This window comes from Phocoena phocoena, chromosome X, assembly GCF_963924675.1.
Source record: "Phocoena phocoena chromosome X, mPhoPho1.1, whole genome shotgun sequence".
NCBI lineage: Eukaryota > Metazoa > Chordata > Mammalia > Artiodactyla > Phocoenidae > Phocoena > Phocoena phocoena.
This window is the reverse complement of record NC_089240.1, coordinates 76,853,972-76,874,426: the sequence shown is the minus strand read 5'-3', so window position 1 is coordinate 76,874,426 and position 20,455 is coordinate 76,853,972. Positions and strand designations below refer to the sequence as shown.

The window sequence follows — 20,455 nt, the reverse complement described above, 5'->3', positions numbered from 1 at the left end:
CATGATATGAAATGTGTGGGTAAAAAGTGACCTGATCAACTAATGAACAAATTTTTTTCCATATAGCTTGGTTATCGGCATATTTCCAAAATTAACATCACAATTACTAGACAATTTTTCCACTTTCTAGAAAAACTATTTTGATATGATATGAGCATAAGACTTAAGGAAAAAGAATGAAAAGATAAGAAAGTGCCATTGTGAAAAGTTAGTCTAATGAGGAGAATTATCAGAAGCAAAAAGAGAAAATTAAAGCTACTGAATAACTGAAAAATTCCTTCAACTAATTCAGTTTAAGATATGGTTAAATAGGAAGTCATGTAATTAACAGATGTTGGATTTTCTGATTTCCAACCCAGGATATTCACAATATATGCCACTCCAATAATAAAAATGGTAAAACTACCTATGAGTATAGGTATGGCCATAGACCAAAGACTGAGATGAATTGTGTATTTAAACTTGCATTGAAAATGTTTTCACTGCAATATGTAAATGGATATTACTTTCAATAATTACAAACTTATCTTTTTCAGTCACTATTAAATTGTCATTTCAAAATGTCACAATTACATTCAAATCATGTCTGCTTTTAGTTTAGATACTTTCTAACAGACAAGTGTGAAAATCTAGGCTATTATTAGTCTCAAAACCAGTATGTATATATACATCTATAGCTATAGTATCTAAAGTCACAGTTGACCATGGTAAGTCATCTAAATTTGGGAATTCGGTATGCTTTTAGAAATTATTTTATTTCTGTTCAATTACTATAAATAATTTCAATGTCTTTTTTTTTTTTTTTTTTTTTTTTGCGGTACGTGGGCCTCTCACTGTTGTGGCCTCTCCCGCTGCGGAGCACAGGCTCCGGATGCGCAGGCCCAGCGGCCATGGCTCACGGGTCCAGCCACTCCACGGCATGTGGGATCCTCCCAAACCGGGGCACGAACCCGCGTCCCCTGCATCGGCAGGCAGACTCTCAACCACTGCGCCACCAGGGAAGCCCTCAATGTCTTTTATTGCCACTTTGTTCGACATGAAATAACTTATATATAAAAAAATATATCCTGATGTAAAAACCTAGGTAGAAATCCAGTACATTGAATTCTAACCAGAAATTTTGTGTATTATCATAAGCTGAGTTTTTCTACTTAGGAAAAAAGACTTCTTAGGAAGAGAACCACACTTGCTTTAATAGAGTAAAACATAACTTAAGACAGATCTATAATACCTTAGGATGGAGCATTCCCAATGCGTTAATAATTCCCAACTAATACACATGAGTTTCCTTCCTCTTGACTTGAGGAAATATGGGTTAACTTGTGTCCTAAAAGGTGTTCAATGAACTAAGTTGTGACAGTTTTTCAACGGCCAATGTCTGAATTGTGTTTTTGATGTGAGAAAATGCTGAATCTACTCTTGAGCACTTTCTCAATATAGTTAAGACCCCCACTTGAAAAGTTGCATAGTCCTTGTCAAGTTACACACCTCCAAAGGAGAGAGTTAAAGTTGGAGTTGAATAATATTCAGATCTGAATAATATTCTTTCTTTCCAAACTTCTAATGTCTTAAGCCACAACTCCTCAAATTTCAATGAATGCTTAGTGTAAGAGCATATATTTTCTTAACAAAAGTTGTCATGTATTTTAAACAAAACAAGGCAAGGTAATTCCAAATAGTGATGGTAGCAGCATGGAATTAGAAAGCAATGATAGGATGTTATGCCTATGACACCACAGATTCCATCTATTGAGAATATTCTTATCTATAGTGAAAGCATATGATAAACTTAACCAAAAGCACATAGAATATAAAAGAAAATTACATTATTTGCTTTCTCTTGATAGTGCTGATGAGGAAGACTTTCACTAATATTAACTTAAATATGGTTAGTGCTTGGTATAAAGTGTCCCAGTGAGGCTGAATTTCTGATGTTTTATATTAAAATACCAACAGAGATCCTGAAATAGCAGTAATACTCTCTGCTAGAAAAAGTATTAATAATAGAGTGTTGTAACAACTCAATGCACAGTGAATACATCTCTCAGAAATATTGTTATGTGTCACATAAACAAGTTTTATACATTAAATAGTATATGCTAGGCAGATAATGACACTTATTTTACAAGGTTCTATATCTAAGAAAATTCTCTAATCCTCTAATATACTGCCAAGAATACCACAAATCAAAGATTTGTGGGTGCCATTCACATTTAAACAGATTTCTTGATAACAGCCACTTGAATAATGAGTGCAGAGTGAAAGATCAAGGCTTCACAATTCACACTCTTTAGTAAGAGCAATATAAACTTGTTTTTTTGCACATTTTGTAAATAGGTCAAAGAGTACTCACATATAGCATCAGTTTACAGAACTTTATTTTATGTGTGCCCTGTGTTCTCTTGCCATCCAGTTCTTATGTACTTTATTTGTTACCATTGTCTTTAATTTACCCTCAGAATTCATTTGAGCTCCACTTTTAGTGGGCTACCTACTACCCTGATCATTTTCCTGCAATCTTTCCTGTTTGACAAAGCTTTTGTTTATCCAGCAGCGCTACAATATAATCACAGAAAGAATGGAAAGTTTATTCAGTTATTACATGTTTATAGATTTCAAATGAGTATATTTAATATACTGTTACCTTGGCTTGGGAGAGTGTCAAGAAGCAATACTATTTCAATATTTCATTCAATAACAACAAAATATGGGAAATTATACATATTGTGGTTGTTATTTGGATCAACATAAATAAATGGGTACATTACTATCCTTACTCAATACATGGACTTGAAATCTAGTATGCTATAATCATCATAGCATCTTTTAAACATTACTAAATTGTGAGATTGGGAAAACACTCTAACTGGGTTCTATTAACCAGGGATTGAATAAACCTATTGAAAGCACGAGCTGCCTTTTTGGAAGGTTTTATATCATTACAATCACACATGCATATATTCAGTAGGGTTGATTAACCTCATTGGCAAATATGTTACTGGTCATTGCTTGCCTTTTCTGTGGGTACTGGTCCTATATTGGCATGCAAACTATATTTTACATCAATAAAATTAGGACACTATTTTAATAACATTCATGAAAAGACCGATCAATCCAATTTTTTTCCTCAACGAAACTTTGCCACAGAAACAAATAAAATTTGCTAAATCTAAATTAAAGGCAGTAAGAATTGAATAAAGTAGTTCTCAAAGTTGGCTCTGTATTTGAAACATGTAGGAAACTTAAAAAACTACCAATGCCTGGGTCCCACCCCAGAGATGTTGATGTAATTGCTTGGAATGCAAAATGGACATTGCCAGTTTTCAAAAGCCCTTAGGTGATTCTAACATGCAGCCAGAGTTGAGAAGTACTAGAAGAACTCCCTCCCTACTCAAGAATCACTGTGCAGTGAGCCACATTAGCTGACTGATGATCATAAGGACATTGGGAGAAGCAAATGGACTAATTGAGCATTTGCTATCTACTTGTTTCACAAAGCCCAGCAAAAGCCAAAAACCTTACCCACTAGCAACTTTTGTTTACTAAGTTTAAATGCATTGGTTTCTGCCATGAAGTGTGATTTTTTTTTTTCCTACTGCAGGTGGCTTCTTTGCTCAGTCTTGTAATGGGATTTCCTGTTTTGCAATACTCACTGCAATTTTTATGGCTAATCCAAAGCATACTGTTTTAAATCAATTTAACACACAGACAACTTTACATAGGCATTACAGAGATGGTATCTTCTCATCAATAAAAATGATACACAGCCTGTTCCGGAGTTACACAAACCCCAGCAATCACCTTTATTACAGAATATGAAACAGATCTCAGAGACAGTTCTTTAATGCTAGAGATTTACAGCACTGCATTCACAATTGCTTATTATGGAAAAGACTGAAGGTCAGTATTTGAGATTTGCTCCACTACACATCTTGCTTTCAAGAAAATAAAGAGGATAATCTGTCATGTTAGTAAAGAGATACACTGTTTGAAGCATTATGCACTTCAAGAGAAAACCCAACTCTTAAATCAATGTTTAAAGTATATTTGAATAACATTAGCTCTCATTCATAAATAATAATACAAGCTGTTAAAGGGTATCTGATAAATACTGTAGGCCAAGAGGAGGCAAATATAATGGGAAGGGGTATGAAATTTAAACAGAATAAAAATACACTGGCATATGTGTCTGATATAAGCTAAAAAGAGACCAAAATATAGGTGCTCAAAAACATAAACAAGAAGCCATTATATTTTAAAGAAAGGTTAGTGAATTTATGGAAGCTCTTACCTCTAAATGAGTAAGTCTGACAGAAAACCTAAGTACAAGTGAGTGGAATTTATTTTTATTCAAGAAAAATATTCTAAATAGGTTATTACAGTAAACTAAGCTTGTTATATAAGGTTGAATTTTTGGTTTACATATCTATTTTCCTTACTATACAAGGGTGTCTTTGAAGTCAAAGAAACTATCTCATTCCTTTAGATATTTTCATTACCAAGTACAGAGTCTGATACATAGAAGACATTCCATATATGTTTGTTAAACAAAGGATAAATTTTCATTAAATATTTACTAGGTTTCAAGTAGTGTGTTAGGCATAGACTAAAGGAACTTATAAGACATCTTGAATTATTAATTCTTTATATCTCAACATTAGACTGTAAAATTTATGCTTTAGTGTCTCTAAAGCATAAAAGTTAATCCTATAAACTTCTTTTAAGCAATTAAGAAATAATTCAACTAAATGAGGAAGATTAGTTTCACAGGGATCCTCAATAAATGGGCTAGGAAATTGACTAACATATTCATAATTTTTTGGTAAAATAACAACTGATGATTAATTCTTAGAGGCTTCCCTGTGAGTCCCCTCAGAGTTAAGTAGGATACTTGCCTACTTTAAAAATTAAATGCATGAGGGGCAAATATGTGAGAAGTAAAGGAATACGAGGAAGTATGCCAAAGATAATGTTTCTAACGTAATCATCACAAGATATGAGACTTTGAAATCTCAATTCTTATTTATAAATGTCTCAATATCTGATTCAGCAACCGTTGCTAACTCTACTGAAGAAATGTGTGTTCAGAAGAAAACTTCTTAACCTTCCAATATAAATGTTTCTTGGTAGAAAAGAGATGGCTCTAAGTCACTATTACCGAGGACTTATACTACACTCTTAAATCCAGATATTTTGTCATAGAAACAGACAAAATATTTGAATCAGTACTCTCATGCATTGCCAAACTTTGTTCACCTCCATGGGTCTAATCTACTTATACCATTTATCATTAGTGTGTGCTTGTTCAGGTCCTCAAACCATACTGCCTAAGGGACATAACACATAAAATAAATATTTAAGAAAAGATAATAAAGGAGTTTTTGATGATTGAAAGACTCAATGAAAAGTCTACATATCTTATTACTATAAAGCTTACAAAATTATGAATATTAGAAAACTAAGAAAAACTGGCATCATTGCAAAAGAACGTGGTATAACACATGTGAAGATGACATATATTCAGTAGAAACTGCAAAAGAATCTGTCCCCTGCTGGTGGCAAGAAAGCAATAGATCATAGAATAACTAAACCTCAGCTCAGCCACGGAGAAAAATATATGATTTAATGAAATAAACATGATTTGTCTAGTAGTCCAAAAGAGAGTGGTCAACGTTATCTCTATAGCAATGATATTGGCAAACGTTATTAGAAAACATTATCCAATAAATTGCCTAAGAAAGTTTCCTCTCCGAGTTACTTTCAGAAATCAAAAGATATGAATTAAGAAGGTGATACACCTGAAACAAACACAATATTGTATACTTTGATTAAAAGAATAAATAAATAAATAGGAAAATAAAGTAAAAAAACCCCACAAAACTAAACTTTAATTGCGTGAATTATATCTCCAATAAAGCTGTTAAACAAAAAGAAAGTGAAAGAAAATTTAATTTTTTTATCCTAAAATAGGGGAATTTTACATTTCAAAGGTGTCATGAATTCAGCAGTGAGGACAGCTATGTCACTGTTTCTGATATGAAAATCTAAGTTTAGAATAGAATTATAATTGCTTCAATTGTTTGGTTGAGATCAGAGGTATAAATCCTAATCTGAGCTCTATAGTTTGGAGTATCGATTTCAATGTATCAGTTGTTGAGTTAATCATAGACAATAGCAGACAAGGCTTCTAAATTACGTACTGACTCAGATGGCATTGAATGAACAGAAGCAAGGACTTTCAACAGTTGCTAGAAAAAAGGAATGGAAAACTGCCCAATCTGTGAAAATGGAAAGAGTATATATGCGAAAGGCTGAATCTGTAACTACATCTAACACTATTGTAAAGCTAATGACCTGGGAATAGTGTATTTAATACACATAAGAGTGCTATTCAAATAAACCTTGAAATTACTTTCTTCTTTTCTACTGCTTTGAATAAAATATATTTTGAAACCTTTTAAAACCTTGACTTATTTTACTTAATATATCACTGTCTATTGTTTCCCATACATTCAGAAAAGGGCATAGAGCTGAAATGAATATATATGATTTTATTTCAGACCATCCTCAATACTATGCCACACACAGAGTGAAAACACCTGCTTCTCAGAGATATAATGGGTGAATTTTGATGCTGCAAGGTGAGACAATGGTAGGTAGGAAGGCTTAGAACATTTTCAAGGGAGGTTTAGAGTTTTTCAGTAAGGGATGAGAAAAGGACGCAATGTGATCATATAGCCACACCCCCTCCACTTTTTTGGTATAGGAGCAAAGAAAAATAACATTTTTATAGAAATAAAGAGTCCAAATTGGACAGTTCAGTCACCTGGGACCTTACAGAAAAAAAATATATATATATATATAAAGTATTCAGAGCATCAGAGTTTTACAAAGAAGACACCTCTCAGCATTGATTTTCCCAGGATACTTCTATGCACACTAAAGAACAGGATTACAACTGCCTGAATTAGGCTAAGGAGTAGTTTACCATTTGTGCCACATATTTCTTTCTGTTTTACATGAAGTCAGAGGACCCTAAAAAGAAGATTTTTAAATCCCTGTATAATCGAGCATTTGCTATTACATTAGTAGAATACTTCACATTTTATTCTGGAAAATTTGAAATCAGTTTCCTTTGGATTAAGTCAGTTCTGTTAAACTCTTATCAAAATATGGAAATTTAGGGCTTCCCTGGTGGCGCAGTGGTTGAGAGTCTGCCTGCCGATACAGGGGACAGGGGTTCGTGCCCCGGTCTGGGAGGATCCCACATGCCGTGGAGCGGCTGGGCCTGTGAGCCATGGCCGCTGGGCCTGCACGTCCGGAGGCTGTGCTCCGCGGCAGTAGAGGCCATGGCAGTTAGGGGCCCACGTACCGCAAAAGAAAAAAAAAAAAAAAAAGGAAATTTAAAATAAGACAAATACACTAAATGTCTATAAAAAGTGAAATGATAGGTCCTAGTGATGAGGTTCAGGGCAGGTCACCCCAAGATACACTACTTCAGTGTATTGATTATTTGGAATTAAAGTAACTTAACAAATAGCAAGTGCAAGAAGAACACTCTGACCCTCCTTTGTCCCCCTAAAAACAGGAAATAAATCTCCAATGTGAAAGGTATCTTCCCTGTACAAGGAGAAAGATAAGAGATCCTCATCACCAGAGAAAGGGAATTCAGGGCCGAGAAAGTTGTATACAAAAACCTTGTTACTTCTTTACTAATTTTACTACCCTAAGCCCAAATCCCTTTGTCTTGTCAATTCTTTACAAATTTATTGTTTCTTTATCTAAAAGATATAAAAGCTGCCAGCTTTGGTTACTTCTTTGAGCATCATATTTTTATGAGCTCCCATATGTACAAATTTAAATCTGTTTTTCTCCTGTTAATCTATCTTATGTCAATTTAATTATTAGACCAGCCAGAGAACCTAGAAGGGAGAAAGGGAAAAGTTTTCCTCTCCTACACTAGGAATTGAAAGAATACAGAAGAAATATGTACTTGATTAACATGAACTCACAATCCAGTTGTGAACATTATATTTATGGGTAGAAATGGATGGACAGATCACAGAAGGCTTTATGGAAGAAAGGTTTCCAGAAATACTGGGAGAGGAGCAGTGTTTAAAATGTCAAATGTAACAGAAATTCTGGAGCCAGTAAGCAGAAAATCCTGGACAAATGATGAAAGGATTATATTTTAATTGGAAGTAAAAATAACAAATTATAGCAGGGAATATGTAGTGAGAAAATGCAGTTAATAGAGAGATGATTCTCTCAATTTAGTAGTGAATTACAGCAATGGCTGAAGAGGATATATTCTACTTGGGGGGTGGTTATTTCATATTTATTTTCCTTGACAAATGACATTTATGTATATTTAAAGGAAAAATGGAAGTGGCATGTATAAAGAGACTGAAAAGCTAGATATTTCAATAACTGAAAGGGAAAAAATGAGATACTAGAAAGGAACTCAGAAATATATTGGGGTTACAAAGGTGGTCTCTATCTTAGGAGAGTAGGACCTAAAGTTATCTGCTGGTAATTCAGGGTTGGAAATTGTAAAAGGAATTTGAAGATGGTTGAAAAGGTTTGGGATAGTCATTCAAGGCCCAAGATAGAAAGTTAATGGAAAGGAGCATATAAAGACTTCTGAACAATACCTAGAGCCACAGCAGAAGTTTAATACTATGAGAGTACAATTTTGTAATTTCTTTTTTTTTTTTTTTTTTTGCCAAAGAGTGTTCAGTGACCTGTGGAGAATACAATCTGTGAGGGGACTACAGTTGGAAATTGGCACCATAAACAGAGTGAGAAGCCAAGAATGAAAAGTCAAGGATAGTAATGATGAGATGGGGAGAGGAATGTAACCAGGAAGGAATTTCATAAAGTGGGATGAGCAATTAGAGGACCTAAGGAAGGGAGAGTTCAAGTTCACAAGAGGATAACACAAGGCGGATAATAAAGTTATGGTCCTAAAACGAGAGGACAATGTTCAAAATCATGGAGTCCTTGTAATCACGTGAAAATAACATCCAGGGAATGCACATATGTACATGTAAGGGCAATAGAATCAACAAACCGAGCAACAAAAATCAACAAAATCCAAAACAGATCAACAAAAACAAACATGTAAGACAAAACAGATATCGATTTGTGGTGATAGCTACATTAACAGTTTTAACATTGAATAGTGCAAGCAGAAGTCTTGAATAAGCATAGAAGGAGAATCCAAAGATCAAACCAAAGATGTCCTTTAAAATCTGTCACTTTTTTTGCCACTAACTAAATTTTCAGTCACTACCCATTGAGTTAAATAATCTATTCCAAAGCAAAATAAGAAGCTGTTAAGACACTACCAAAGGACTCAGTATACCTGCAGTACAATGTCTCTGGAAGATCACATCTATGGAACATATGTAGGAAAAAGGTAAATAAGTTTGCTTGTAGTTGGTAATGCTAAATTAGAACTCTTAATGTGATTTAACTTTCTCATAGCATTACTAACATTCAACTGGATGCCTGATAAGGAAAACTGGTTAGTATAGAAGAAATAGCATTCACAATTGCTGTAGATTTAGCTTCATGCATTTGTTAGATTATCATGCTGCAAAAACTATGTATGAAAATAATCCTTCATTAAAGCCAAGGCTTGTGGATACATCTATTCAGAAACGTAACCTTAGAATTAGTTTCATTTAGAGAAAACCTTTAAAAAATCTCAACATGCTGTGCCGTATTCAAACTTCTAAATTATACAGTTAGGACAATTTATGATGAAGAAACTTCCCAAAGTTTCTGGATTGTTGAATAGGATAAGGGAAGAAGAAGTAGCTTGGAGACACCAGTAAAATGTTACTTTAATATATGTTCCTTTGAACATTCTCATTGCCTTCCTCTTCTTCATGTAGCCTTGGAGCAAATGGTTACACAAATGACAGGAGTCTGGAAGAAGAGAGGCCAATAACAGGCAATGACCTTTATTCCCTTTTTTCCTGTAGATATTCTTTCTGCTACCAACTAGCCTAGTCTGAAAGAAGCTACTTTGTAAATTCACCTCAGGCAAATATAAAGAAATAAGAAATATACTCTTTTGAGAATCTCAGTCAGCTCTGTTTCTGCCAACTTCAGTCACTTTGGTGAACATACTCTTTAACAAGCATGGCCATTTGTGCAAACCCTGAGGGCAATTTAAACTCAGGCTTAGCCAAAGGGGAGGGATTTAAAAAAAAATCTACGTGGAAATTTTTAGGTTAGTACTAACTTAGGGAATCAATTTGTGTTTAAGCAAGAAATGTTTGTTTTATATTAACCAGGTTCAAAAATTGTACTTCTCTTTTAGTTGAAAACAAACATTGCTATCACCAATCTATTAAGTCACAGGTGGCTATGTGTTGAAATGTATTTGCCCCTTAATTAACTCTTAGCATTCCATACTAAAGAATGAATGAAGTATGGAGTATGACATTTGCTTTTATTCTGCTCTTTGAATGCCACTAGCTTCCCTGTGAAATGTAATCTTTTAAAAGAGAGGTAGAAAAACATGTCTATCTATCTCTGTACCTTAAAACTCTGATTTGGAATCTAAAACTAGTCTTGTTTGGTGAGGTCTCTGAAGTCATTTAAATGCAAATAGCTGAGGAAGTCATTGAGAAATTATAGGTCCTTTGAAGTTTGAGACTCTAGGTCCTTTGATGTTTGAGACTTTAGGACAATAAAGCATTCATTTAGATACTTCATTCCTAGCTAAGTTATTATGTGGCCCTATTTTTTTACAAATGTAGGAAGCTTATATTTTTCACTTACTCTGAATTAAACTGGATGTAAAAGTAATATTTTATAATTTATATTAAAAATACCTAAATAGGTGAGGTTCAAGAGATTAATTCAACTTTTTATGGAGACATTTGCAGTAAATCCAAAGTTAATGAATATTCTGACACTTAATATATTTAAGGTTTATAGCTTCTTGAATTTAATATTCAAAATACCCTTCAAATACATAAACGCAATGAACCAAAAATAAAGGGTGTCAGAGGACAGACCTAATATCCATGGTATATGTTAACCATATTATATCAGGCTAGGTATAGAATGCATATAGACTAGTGAAAAGGGCTTCATAATAGGTCTGTAGCATCATCAGAGTTGACAGAAGTAAATTTTTTAAAAAATATTATTCTTCCAGAAGCAACTTAAAACATTAAATATATTCAGGGTAATTACTAAAATACAATAAAACTATTATTTTGATATAAAAGAAGTATTTGTTTTGTGATTCAAGTTTTTCTCTTTTATTTTTTTTTAAATTATTCTGGATAGATTGCCTGGGTTCAACTCACGGCTTTTCTACTGGTGAGCTCTATAATCTTAGGCAAGCACTTAAGCTCTCTGCACCATGGTTTCCTCATCTGTAAAAGAGTTCGTAGGATTAAACTATGAGTTTATAGGACTAAATATGTAGTAGGTATAGACATATAGATATAGATGTAGATATAGATATAGAAGTAGACACATATGCACTTATATGTATACACACACACACAGTGCTTGGAACAGAGTAAGCACAATATTAGTAATTTAATTTTACTGTGTTTACTTTGGTATAGAACGGTAGTGGGAAAAAATGACCAAGTGCTCACAGCTGTCCCTTTCTTATACTCTGCTTTTGAGACCGGAGAGAAGTGGGCAGGGCACAACAATTAAAAGAATGACACAGCTGTTGAGAAAAACAGGATACTACAAAAACTGGTTAGAACCTACTAGGTCCAAGACAGTGGAAGATTCAACTTCCAGTAGACCTTGAGACTCATTATACACTCATTGTAATACATTAACATCTAAATGACACACCCACAGGCATGACAGTTCAGAGGCTGACAATAAAAGACCAAAAGTTGGTGGTGCCCCAACTCCTGGAAATCTCTGCCCCTTCCCCCAAATAGTTGGAATAATCCTCCCACTTGTTAGCCTATGAAATTACCCAGCCCATAAAAACTAACAATCCATACCCCAGGGCCCTCTTGCCTTCTGAGATGACCCAAATTCTATCTATGGAGTGTGTATCTCCCTGAATAAATCGGCCTTCACTCTACTTTGACTTGCTCTTGAATTCTTTCCTGCATGAAGCCAAAGACCTTCGCCTGGGAACCCATCCCAGGGCCTTGCCTGAAACCTGGGATATGACCATTCTTTGGCTCCCTCCTTTTCTTACAACACTTTGTCTTGACCAAACTTTAGTCAGGAATCTCTCCTTCCTACAGGCTCCTGAGCTCTGCTTGCCACCAAGTAATGAGCAAGCACTAAAAATGTGGAATGCATCCCCTTTATCAGGGTCTCTTGGGAATCAGCTGACCACAGCAAGACACTTTTCCTGGTGGACCGCACTGGCCACTTATCTGGCCTGTCCGGTTTCTTCTTAAAAGATTCTGCTTACCCCTTTTTACCTTAAAAAAAGAAGCACCTTTTTTTGTTAGATTTTAAGACCTTGCAGATTTCTGAGGTCAGAGCCTTTTCTCTATTCTGAGTAAAATCTCTAAGTCCAGATTTGGTTTTATTTGACAAAAAAAAAGTATCCATCACTAAAAACCACACTTTCCATTGCTCCTTATATTGTGATTATATTACTATTTTAATATTCACAATTGAAGTGGTTTATGTTAAAGTTTCATGACCCAGGTGTTTTCTGAGTTCATCCCAGAGTGCTGTGTACAGTCTTAATTTTTTAAAACAAAAACATTTTTCTATTTATAGAATAACTATACTAAATAAAATCTGCCAATATTTATGTTCTTCAAAATTCCAACTTTTAAATAACTGAGCAACAGGTCCTTTCCTAAATTTACCAGAATGGTTGAGAATGTTAGAACACCTAAAATCTGTAGAGCTTCTCTCTCTCTCTCTCCCTCTCTCTTTCACTTTACATAGCTAGTGACATTTTATTCCCCTTGCTTCCCTCCTTTTAATTGGAGAAATCGTCTATAAACTTTTGCCTTCTCAGAGGAGTTAATTCTCAAAAAGTCATCACTCCAAGGTCACAGTGATAAGATGGTTCAGGCAGGCATTTGAAAACTCTCAGAAAGGTATACTGAGTGAAAATTCTCTAATGTTGTTATTTTAGTTTATCTCTCAAACACTAATGAAAATTCATTTTGACATTCTAGTCAGGCTCGGTTTTCAGGTAATTCTCACACTTGATAAAGCCATCCAGGGCTAACAGAGTACTTCTGTCATAGTCTAGACCACCCTTTGGCAAGTTCTTTTTCAAAGACAAAATTTGGTCTCTCAAGCTAGAAAAACACTTATATTTAACCTAGCATATAGTTATGACATTTTGGTTCCAAACCTCAAAACATGGTGAAGAAACCAAGGCATAAATTCTAGAAAACAAATGTCAGTGAACAGCTAAATAACTGTTTATTTTTAGTGGTGGTGCAGTTTAACCAATGAGGTAGTTAAAATTTAACAATATGTGTGACATAGTTTATTTTTTTAATGGTAGAAAACCAAATTTTTCTAGACAGCTAGACTGTTCATATATATGTGAGCAGAACTTAAAACTTTCACATTGAAGGAGGCCAAAATATAAAATGTGAAAAATTATCTTCAATAAATGGTGTTGGGAAAATTGGACAGCTACATGTAAAAGAATCAAACTGGGATACTTTTTCACACCATATACAAAAATAAACTCAAAACGGATTAAAGGCTTAAATGTAAGACCTGAAACAATAAAAGTCCTAGAAGAAAACATTGGCAGCATGGTCTTTGACATAGGTCTTAGCAATTTTTGGGGGGTCTATTTCCTCAGGCAAGGGAAACAAAAGCAAAAATAAACAAATGGGACTACATCAAACTCAAAAGTTTTTGCATAACAAAGGAAACCATCAACAAAATAAAAAAGGCAACCTACAGAATGGGAGAATATATTTGCAAATGATATAACTGATAAGGGGTTAATATCCAAAAGAACTCATACAACTGTCAAGAAAACAAACAACCTGATTAAAAAATGGACAGAGGAACAGAATAGACATTTTTTCATAGAAGACATACAGATGGTCAAAAGACACATGAAAAGATGCTCAACATCACTGATCACCAGGGAACTTCAAATCAAAACCACAATGAGATACCACATCACACCTGTCAGAATGGCTATCATTAAGAGACAACAAATAATGAGTGTTGGTGAGGATGTACAGAAAAGGGAACCCTTGTGCACTGTTGGTGGGAATGTAATTGGTACAGCCACTGTGGAAAACAGTATGGAGTTTCCTCACAAAATTAAAAATAGAACTGCCATATGATCCAGCACAAAAACACTATTTCATAAAGATATATACATCCCAATGCTCATTGCAGCATTATTTACAATAGCCAAGATATGGAAGCCAAATAAGAGTCCATCAAATATTATGAAATAATAATGGAATATTACTCAGCCAGTAAAAAAGGTCATGCCATTTGTGACAACATGGATGAATCAAGAGGATATTTTGCTAAGTTAAATAAATCAGACAGAGCAAGACAACAACTGTATGATCTCATGTGTAATCTAAAAAACAAAAACAGACTTCAGAGAACAAAAAGGCAGTTGGCAGAGGGGAGGAAAGTGGTTGAAAAAGGTGAAGGGGATTAAGAGGTAGAAACCTCCAGTTTTAAAATAAATAAGTCATGCTGATGTAATATACAGCATAAAGGATACGGTCGATAATATTGTGATAACTTTATACGGTTACAGATGGTTACTAGACTTATCATGGTGGTAATCATTTCATAATGTATGCAAATGTCAAATCACTATGTAATACACCTGAAACTAACATAATATTGTACATCAACTATATTTCAATTAGAAAAAATTTTTTGCATTGAAAGATGACATTCTAAAGCCCAGTTTCTCAGAGAACATCAATTTACTGATTAACCATGTTTAGTTTATGCTATTTTTCTCTGTGACCTTATCAGACATCATCATGCTTCATATTCACTAACTTTTGCTGTCATTGTTAAGTTGTGAATTGACACCAAAAATGGTCCCATTTATTGCTAAAATTTATCATAAAATAACTGTATTACCAGAATATTCATGAAGTGATGCTGTCAGCAGTATGTTGTTTTGGCACAGTGGGAAAAGAAAGTGTTGATGAAAAATAAAATAAAATAAGACTTGAAAATCGCTTCCAGGACTGTGTAAGTGATACAAAATGTAGAGACAGCTCAGCTTGAAGCTCTTTTAAGGCAGAACTACAACATATGTCATCTTAAATACTTACAGTTTTAACTCCACTTAGTAACTACTGTGGCTTCAGAAATGTAAGAAAAAAAATCACAACGTATTTTGAAATCAATTTTCTTTGAAATTTACAATCTTACCTTTCCTGCCTTTTTTCCCTCGGATTTCTGCTGATTTAGGATAAAGTGGAGGCAAAGGAAGCAAAGGAAAATAAAACAAAACAAAAACAAAAATCAGCTCCAATTTGTTATTGCAAATACATTTTTAAAAAACATGCCAAAATTCCAAGTGCAATAATACACAATTTTGTTTTTCTAATGAAACTGTTTTCATCTGTTGCATTCTTCAGTGGTTTCAGGAAAGGGATATAACATTGTAAATCTCATACAGCAATATGTAGAGCCATATAAAAATCTTCAATGGTCATCAAAAAGTCATTAAATCCTTAGCTCACATAGGCATTAGCCAAGAAAAGACATATTTCCAGTTAGATATTCCTTTATTTATTTTCCATCCATTTTTAAATGGATGAGTCTTTATCTCAAGCATGAACACATTTCTTAAAAAAAAAACTAGTTTAGTTGGAGATTCATGAATTAGGAGTAAACATAAATATCTATACAGCTTTGGATATTCTCTCTAAATATTAATTTTTGTGGGTCTTAGGAGCACCTAATTCAATTCTGTTCAACTAAATAATTTTTGCAGCCATCCTGGTAAAATCATTTTGTTCATTTTTATTTAAGACTTCTTTTTTCCCTCATTCAACCTCAGGAAATGGGGTAAATTGATTTTGAAAACTCCAGAAGCATTTAGGCCTTTTGTCACTTGGATTCATTCTCCTTTGTAGAGGATGAATACATCACATGATAAAAGGATCACATGTCTAACATTTCTAGTTAACGATGCTCCCAAGTCCTTTCTCCTCAAAATTTACCTCCGTTCCCTGTCATTGCTACAGTTGTGCAAAAGTTTCTCTGAGCATCAGAGAAAATTGGGGAGGAGATAGAGGTGAATTTGAAATAAGGGTATATACAAAGAGAGATACAATAAATGTAGTAAGAGGATGAATGCTGTTGTTTAGTGGTTTGATATGATTTCAGATCTATTTGTTCATGACAAAAATTGTTTTGATCTAAGAATACAGTTGTTTTTATAAGTAAAGTTGTTTCGATAAAAGTATTGAAGTTGTTGCGTCAGGATGTCATCATCAACATCTGCGGTTGCTGACAAGCACTCAGTAGTAGCTCAACTGCTGAGGGGCACCACCAGGGTCTTATCAATAAGAACATATGAAGAAGCAGCTATGGCAAGGGGACATTAGAGTATAAATACCCAGAGTGTGTGAGGACCATCTGAGAGTGTTTGGTCTGGGCAAGGTGACTCTTTGCTGATCTAAATAGCTCTCTGAATACTTTGGGGTATTGGCTCCTGCCTAGGAAGGTGGATCTCTGCTCAGCAGTGGTGAAAACCATGAAGCAGCCCCAGGGAAGGAGATTATCATGCTTGCCAGCCTCAGTGCCTTCATTTCCTAGCGATGTGCTCTACAACAAGAGACTTTCATCTTTGCGCTGGCAGCTGGACATCAGCTCTCAGTTGACTAAGCTCTCTCTCTCGAGAACCAGCTCATAGAAATGTTAGGGAGTCATTGACTGAAACCTTGACCAGGCATGATGATAACCTCTTGCCTGAGTTGTCTTGCAACAGGAGGTCTCGATGAAGAATGTGGTGCTGCCACCAAAAACTAACCAGGAATATTCAGGAGGGGCCAAAGGAGGGAGGACATGCCAACCCATAGTATGTCTTGTAAAACTAACCTGGAAGAATTTGGGAGGGGCTAAAAGAAGGAGGGAGGAGACGACATATCCTGCCCACCTCCCAGAAACCCTCATGCTGGAATCCATCTTGGCTGAGAGATGTGAATGCCACCAGGGAAGACCCTTAGTTAGATCAAATATGGGCCATGCAAGATGATTGTCCAGAGATAACCCGGAAACTAATCCCATTACCATAAAACCTGAGACCACAGGCCATAGCAGAGCAGTTCTTCTGGGTTCCTTTACCCTATTGCTCTCTGCCTGGGTGCCCATTTCCAGTACAGTCTTTTGCTTTGTCAGTACATGTGTCTCCTTGGACAATTCATTTGCGAGTGTTAGAAAAAAGCCGACTCTAGGCCCTGGAAGAGGTCCCCCTTCCTGCAACAGAAAGGTACACCACAACTAAATTTGGACTTTATTCCTTTCATTGTGCCCTTTGCCTGGAACAATAGTGTAATTAATCAATCATTGGTTTGGAGTATGTTATTTCTTTATTGGCTTATTAAAGGACATTATCTTGTATGCTATTGGCTTGTGAAATTATAATTCCCACAGTAGACCTGTGTTAAATAAAATATTGGCAAAGATAATCTCAATCTCTGAGCATAATTTGCCTTGAAACAAAACAAAGGCTCTGTATTTTGTTATCCAATGACTTATTCTGAGACCAAAAAGGATATAGTTTTTTTCCTGTCATTTTAATATAACTTGAGTTTCCAAAATTGACTTTTGAGGAAGGTAACCAGACATGGTCACAAATCTATTATCTAAGGAAATCAAAGTGTGTTTTTTTCTTTCCACTTTGGGTAGTTATTTTTAGCCTAAGATATTCTTATTGTCCTTATGTGTTGATCAAATGCAGCCATCAGTGGCTCAGTGATAGAATTCTATTTGTCTGTGAAGGCATAGCCTGAGGATAATGCCTTGAATAATCTCTTTCAAGAAAGTGTCCTTAGATTTTAATATCTTTAAACAATTGGTATTTACATCTCTCTTTATTATGAATGATAATTCTTAAATAACAGGTTAAAAATTTTAACTTTCCAACAGAAATAATATCATGGACAAAAAACCCTCAAAACTTTACCCATATTTAAGAATATAATATTAAAAATTACCATTCTTTATTTTATAAAACCACGATAGATCTTTTTATATTCCCTCCATTAGAATTTACTGTCAAGAAAACAGTAGATTTTAGTTAGATGTTTTACCACTTATTACTGAGCAATGCAAAATCCTCAGCAAGACAAGTGAAGATGTGAAAATATTAATTATATCTATCTTGGTAAATTAGTGAATTATTGAAAAAATAATGAAAATATTTAAGGCTAGTCAACATATTGAGAGCACCTCTTTACCATTGCAGTGAAAAAAGACAACTCCAGAATGTGTTTATTTCCCTAAATTATATATTTTAATTAAGAGCATTGCCTATGCTGTGCTCCTTTTGCCCTTGTTTGAGAATTTCTATTGAGAAAGTTTAAAATAGATCAAGTGGGAAATATTAAAATGATAGTCTTTGCATTTTCTACACCACACAGACAGAACACAATCTGTCACCATAAGTAGGCCCTATCTCATGACAACTAGACAAGCATTAGAATTAAAAGAAAGCACAGAAATATATTGGCAGGCATGTGAGTAGGTTGGCAAATTGATACCAGATTTGATGATAGAAACATTTTAAAAAAATCAATTCTGGAAGGGGAAAAATCATGCTGAAAAGCAATTTCTATTTTAATGGAGACATGGATTTTTATCCCCTTATTTTAAAAATGACTCCCAAGAGGCCAAAATTATATCAACAAAATCACTCTCCAAACTAAATTATATATAGTAAGGTAGGGAGAAATGTTCACCAATCTGAATGTTATGGGCTCAGAATTTTCTATAGTATACATTAGTCATGTAGTTTTCATACGTTCTTATTAACCTCTAGGAGTGAATAAATTCTAACTCCAACTGTCAATAAATGAACATTTCTCCTATTATATCTAATTTTCTAGAGTGATAGAGCTGATTGACTCTAATGAAAAAGAGGGCCAAGATATAACATACAAGAGAAGTAAAGTCTGTTAATATCAAGGGGATGATCCAACTAGGAGAGCATCCTCAAATTTTAGTCAGCTCTCTTCTGTATCATACAGCATTAACACAGTAGAGTATGGTGGCAGATAAGTCACCACAGTGAAGAGTTATTCAAGTAGGCACTGAGGCTGTAGCTGTATTGGTATAATTGGAAGAAATAAGATCAAATGATTTTGGTATTTCTCAATATCTATGTGCTTTTGTGTTTCAGCTTTGTCTGTTTTTGATCTGTGCATTCAGAATGAACACAACAAGGACAAAGGGTGGGGTCAACACAAGAAAAGATTTCTAACCCAAAAGAATATTGCCTCTGTGCAGTCTCTGAAAAATCCTAACTCCTTCTTTTACCCATCTCCAAGTTTACTACTTCCCTTTTCCTTTTCTGACTTGTGTACAGTACAGCTGTTACCTTCATTCTGCCTTCATGTATTGCTGCTGCTTATAGAGCAGCTGTCCTCTTGAACACAACTATTAGGAATTTCTGATCATTAAGACTAATGACAGAGTAGAGGGAACAAGACTAGAGTCAGAAGTCAAGGCAGCCACATCTCTAAACACAGGTAACAGAAAGAGGAAGAAACTTATTAGAGGACAAAGACACCAGAGCTTATCCTAACTCACTACTCTGCCTGCTGATTAGGAAAGAAATAGAACAGAATGTGTACAGGAGAAAATGCACTTGATAAGCACAGCTTTATTTTAAAAGCTGATTATGATTATCACTCAATAAAGCATCAACCATCACTAAATTTCTTTTTTTAATTGAAGTACAGTTGATTTACAATGTTAGTTTCTGGAAAACAGCAAAGTGATTCAGTCATACATACATATATATCTATTTTTTTCAGATTCTTTTGCCTTACAGGTTATTATAAAATATTGAGTATAATTCCCTGTGCTATACAGTAGGTCCTTGTAGGTTATCTAGTTTATATATAGCAATGTGTATATGTTAATCCCAAACTCCTAATTTGCCCCCCCCCCCCACCTTTCTCCTTTGGTAACCATGTTTGTTTTCTATGTCTGTGGGTCTATTTCTGTTTTGTATGTAAGTTCATTTGTATCATTTATTTTGTAGATTCTACATATAAGCAATATCATATGATATTTGTCTTTCTCTGTCTGGCTTACTTTACTTAGTATGATAATCTCTAGGTCCATTCAACCATCACTAAATTTTTGTCAGCTGGATCAGGTGTAATAGCAACTTGAGATGTCCAGTAGTGGTCAAGATTTAACAAAAAGCACTTTCAATTACACCAGCAGGGTTGTGGTGGTACCTTTTCTGAATGGCATGGTCAAATGAAAATAGTTATGA

At 34.6% G+C, this 20,455-nt stretch overlaps 1 protein-coding gene across 1 annotated transcript in view; it reads right to left on the bottom strand.

The window, feature by feature from the left end:
• Positions 1 to 20,455, bottom strand: part of PCDH11X (protocadherin 11 X-linked) — a 757,630-nt gene that overhangs the window by 321,742 nt on the left and 415,433 nt on the right. Inside the window, exon 5 of the mRNA XM_065900626.1 lies at positions 15,370 to 15,399. Coding sequence (XP_065756698.1) covers positions 15,370 to 15,399 — 30 coding nt within the window. The remainder of the gene's footprint in view (positions 1 to 15,369; positions 15,400 to 20,455) is intronic.